Source organism: Primulina tabacum, chromosome 2 (assembly GCF_025594145.1).
Source record: "Primulina tabacum isolate GXHZ01 chromosome 2, ASM2559414v2, whole genome shotgun sequence".
NCBI lineage: Eukaryota > Viridiplantae > Streptophyta > Magnoliopsida > Lamiales > Gesneriaceae > Primulina > Primulina tabacum.
This window is the reverse complement of record NC_134551.1, coordinates 4,202,249-4,207,204: the sequence shown is the minus strand read 5'-3', so window position 1 is coordinate 4,207,204 and position 4,956 is coordinate 4,202,249. Positions and strand designations below refer to the sequence as shown.

The window sequence follows — 4,956 nt, the reverse complement described above, 5'->3', positions numbered from 1 at the left end:
CAAAATCATTGCTGGGAGGACAGGCGTAAGCACAGCATTGATTCTTATCCAAACAGAAACAAAAGATGTTGTGGACCAATCAGAAATGGAGTTTTACTTGTTTTCAGTTGTCCCATTCTTTTCTTACCTACCAATTAATTAATTTAGCCATTCCAATCCAAATTATTTTTACACCATCTGGGGACCCACATTGGTTCTTTGGTTGATTATTTGTTTCCCTTTTTTTTAAAAAAAATATTAAAATTATAAATATGAATTCTAAATTATGAAAATATTTCACATATATATATATAGATATGTTTGGTTTTTTATTTTTATTTTTTGGGTATTTTTGATCTTCTACTTTGACAAAGTGGTGATATAACCTAGATATTGCAATGACGCTTGGATAATCTCTTTTTACATTTATTTCAATAACCAAAAGTCGGAAAAGGCTGTTGATTTCCTACTTTCAAGAACAAATTCTCTTCTTACCTATTTATATATAAGTTTATATGTATATTACCAAGTTTCGTTGGGACGCACGTTGATTATTACGAAATTATGAATAATAAACAATTCAATGTCTGTAAGTATTATTAAAATTACAAAAAAAATGTAATTTAATAGTTTCTTAAGTCAGTGGTTATTATTTTTCAGAAAAAATTTGAGCATAAAGTTCAATAAAATTTCTAAAATAGTGGAATTTCTACAATTATTCCAAACTAAATCCAGAATATGAATGTGCTAAATGTAATAATATTCCAATAAAAGATAATAAACTCTCGACTTCACTCGTGCTACATCTATTATATATTGACTTTGCTTTCTTTCGAGTCATACAAAATTAATTAATTTTTCTATATTTTCGATTTTATAATTTTGAAGTGTTAGAGATCAAATTACATTTCACGATTATAATTATAACCCTTTTTATCAAATTAATTTTTTTTTTCAAGAAGGAAAAAAATAATAATCAAGAGGATTAATTGATATTGGCCAAAAAATGCCCAAGATTAATAAATTGAACTACGGTGGTTTACACATCAATCTCGTGTTTATCTGCAACGCGATTTTGGCAGTAATCACTAATCTTCAAAACCAGTCTGCTTCCAAATCGCATTTCTGACCCTTCTCAAATCCCTCCCCTTGAGCGTCCTCCCAACTCCTTCATGCACCGAGAACGAAGCGACTCTGGTTCTAGCCAGATACTCGTGAGGGGGAAATCTGCAATTTTTATCATCATCATCATCATCTTCTTCGGAGTCTCCGTAGCCACCTACGGACTCGCCGGCGCGTTCCCTGTACTCTCCGCGGAGGATTTTTGACCAGTCCGGGATGTTGACCGGCAGAGACTTCGCGCCGGATTCCCGATCATCGACGTTGGCGATCTTTCTTGAGGGCTTCCGCAGCTGGCGCGGGTTGGCGAAGCCCACCTTCTTGGTTTCGGGGAGACTGTTGATGATTTCGGTGGCGTGCCAGACCTCGGCTTCGTCGAATTCGAACTGATCGCCGCCGCGGAGGTAGCTGTTGGGTCTGCTGGGTTCCATGGAAATGTTGGTGGGAAAGGGAAATGGTAGATTGGAATAAGTTGGCAAGGTTTGGAGGGGTGAATCATGAATGATGGGGTATATATAGTATGAGTAATGGATAAGCGTGGGTTTCATCTTTTACTCTTCATTCTTTTGTTGCTGCTTTACTGCCATGTCTACTTTGAATTTAAATATAAAATATTATATTTTATATTTATCTCGAATAAATATTATACTATAAGCTTTTCATTTCACCCATCTTTTAATTTTTCATAAAGTATATTATCCTTTTGACACGTGCATGGTTCGTATACATATCTTAAATATTACAGTAAATTATAGTTTTAATTATAGTAAGCTTTAGTGTAGATTATGATTATGTTGGAATAATATTTTACATAAAATATTATGTATGGGTATTGATTTGATTATATTTTTTAATTATTATTTTGAAGGTATTATGAGGAAAACACTTTATTACATATTTCGAAGATCAAAAGTAATTTATCCAAACATCTCAAATTTAATAATATAATAATAGTATGGATAAGTATATTAAGAGGATCCTTTGAAGCTAAATATAATTATTATAGAAATTTATCACCTAATAATATAATATAGATTACTATTATTTGATATAGGATATGGTACGAGATGATGATCAATGGCACATATATGTTGAGGAGTAGGTCTCTTGTGATACGGTTTCACGAATCTTTATATGTGAGACGGGTCAATCCTACTGATATTCACAATAAAAAGTAATATTCTTAGCATAAAAAGCAATATTTTTTCATGGATGACTCAAATAAGATATCTATCTCACAAAATACGACCCGTGAGACCGTCTCACACAAGTTTTTGCCTATGTTGAGTTATTATAAATTTAACTCAAAACCTTATAATATAGTGATTAAAAAAACTATAATATATATATATATATATATATGTAGTAGATGTGTACGCGATTTTGTTAGAAAATTTAAGTACAATTTTATATTTTAAAAAAATTAAATATCGTCAAAGTTAAATTTATACTTTTAAAGAGAACACGCCTAACATTTATTGAAAATATTTGTTTTTTTTTTTTTTTTTTGGATTTTTACATTAGGGGCATGACTTGTATGTGCGGACATTTGCATGCAGAAATTTTTCAAAACAACATAATTTTATAGTAAAATATGTTAATAAATAGTTAAAATATCATGGTAAAAGTAAAAAAAAATATTTAAAATTGTATCCACATAAAATGAAATATTTATATTTTAGTATATTTGTTTTTGAGTATTTAATTAATCGATGTGGTTGAATTGCTAAACCATTCCATGTTCACTTCCAGCTCAGACAACGGTGGCTTCCAATTTTTTTCTTTGTACTCATAAATAAAAATACATATAATATATTAAAAAAATTATATATTGACCCAATCATGCATACCATATTGATAAGTGGATAAAGTCATGCCCTTTTTGTAGAAACACCAATGAATTCATTATCTATACCGAATTAATGCTTTCATATTTATATTTAAAATAATTAATAAATCTTTTTATTGAAGCTTTCATATAATATTATTTTTGTGACTATTGCGACATAAATCGAATCGACTTATCTTATTTATATAAACATGTAATCGTTAATATAGTTGGATTGTTGTTGAATACAAGGCTTGAGATTATCCATGGACGTTATCGTGGACCAATCACATATAATTACCATCATGAATTCGTTACTAGTGTTGCAATAAATATATATATATATATATCATATAATTTGATTAATATATGGATATAAAAAATATTAAATAATTGGAATAGTGATAACGATCTATTAACGATTGACTCCAAAAAACTGAAATTTTATTTTGTGACAAACATGATATTTCCAAGTCCTATCAACTATATTTTATAATATAGGATCCCTCGTGTGTATAGTAATGGGGACACGTCAGATGCAAAGATTTTCGATGGCTTGTACGAATTTAACGTAGTTTCTTTCTTGTCGCCACTCTCAAGCTTACCAAGTGTCAAATTATCAAACCTACTCACTTTCCCCACACGTTTCTTTAACTTTGTTAAATCAATGCGATCGATCGATCCCTAGATAATGTAAATAGAATAACGACTTTGTCATGGCACGGTAGCTAGGGAATCGTAAAATTTTATTATAAAAATAAAGTAAATAATCATTTATATATATTTCTGTATTAGGGATAAAAATTAAAAAACAAATTGAAAATTCTTTTTTTTTTTGGGTATATATTTGCAATAGATAAAATGAGCCCTATTAACTTTCGTGGAAAGTCAAACTTAAAAAGGATGCTATTTTCTACAAAATTAAAGAAAGTGTACCCATATTGCCACTTCAAGTGCTTGATTAATGGTGGACATAAGCGTTTTGCATGTGTAACATTGCATATTTGTACGATTAGGTAAAGACTAAGTGTTCCAAATTATATCAGCCCTTCTTTTTCTTTTCTATGAAAATGAAAGCACAACATTTCAAGTGTGAATTGAACGTAAGACATTGTTGATACCTCGTGGATGGACTCACTATCCCAGACCCATCCCTAGTACAAATGGAAGACAAGCTCATCAAGGGTCCATGTATACTCCTATAAATACTAGGTTTGAGTGTTTAGTTAATTCATTCACTAGATTATTTTTCAGCAGCACCCTCGACTGCTCTCCACTTATATCCTCAGTATCTGACTTGAGCGTCGGAGGGGCTACGCCATGACACCCTCATGGCCCCCTTCTAACGGTCTTATTCGTTATTTCATGCTCGGGACAATTTTGAAACCTGCGTCTGGACTAGTGACACTTGCTGGAATCGGACCCTAAATTTCCCGTGAATATCAATTGTAATTATATATATATATATGTAGATATATATAGATATAGATATAGATATATTTTTAGTTTGATCCATTTACCTTTTGCTTTATATGTATAGCTAGATTCCATGTACCAAATAGTATAAATTTATCAATATCTAAATATATATGTATCGGGTTGTTGCGATATGTTAATTTATATTGTATAATTGACGCAATTTGTAGTGCTTACGCTTGCCCTTTAGTTAATAATGTACTTAGAGTCCCGAGGAAAGGTCTCAATTATTGAGAGATCATACTTCACAAGATTAAATAATCCGTGGAGCGTGAGGGAATCACGACTCACATGCAATTCCTTTATTAATATTAATATAAGAAGCATCTAGACAATACAATATAATTTAATCTTACAAAAAGTTGAATTATTTTAATCATCTACAGCTTCTATTTTTTAACCTAAAAATTTTCGTTTAAAAGTTATTAAATCGAATAATACGATTATGTATCATGTATGTATGTAGAAACAAAATTACTGGCTAGAATTGATTCCATTACTGGAAAAACGTGAACTCTTGTATATTCTAAACACACGAAGAAATGCCTGGTGTC

At 30.7% G+C, this 4,956-nt stretch overlaps 1 protein-coding gene across 1 annotated transcript; it reads right to left on the bottom strand.

Annotated features, from left to right (window-relative positions):
• Positions 1 to 1,067: 1,067 nt before the first annotated feature.
• Positions 1,068 to 1,646, bottom strand: LOC142537176 (protein S40-4-like). The gene has a single exon (XM_075642731.1). It carries the CDS (start codon positions 1,644 to 1,646, stop codon positions 1,068 to 1,070), a length of 579 nt encoding a protein of 192 aa, XP_075498846.1.
• Between the last annotated feature and the right edge of the window lie 3,310 nt (positions 1,647 to 4,956).

Bases quoted from the DNA above. Each gene is read 5' to 3' on its own strand.
- LOC142537176 (XM_075642731.1), bottom strand. From the start codon at position 1,646: ATGAAACCCACGCTTATCCATTACTCATACTATATATACCCCATCATT.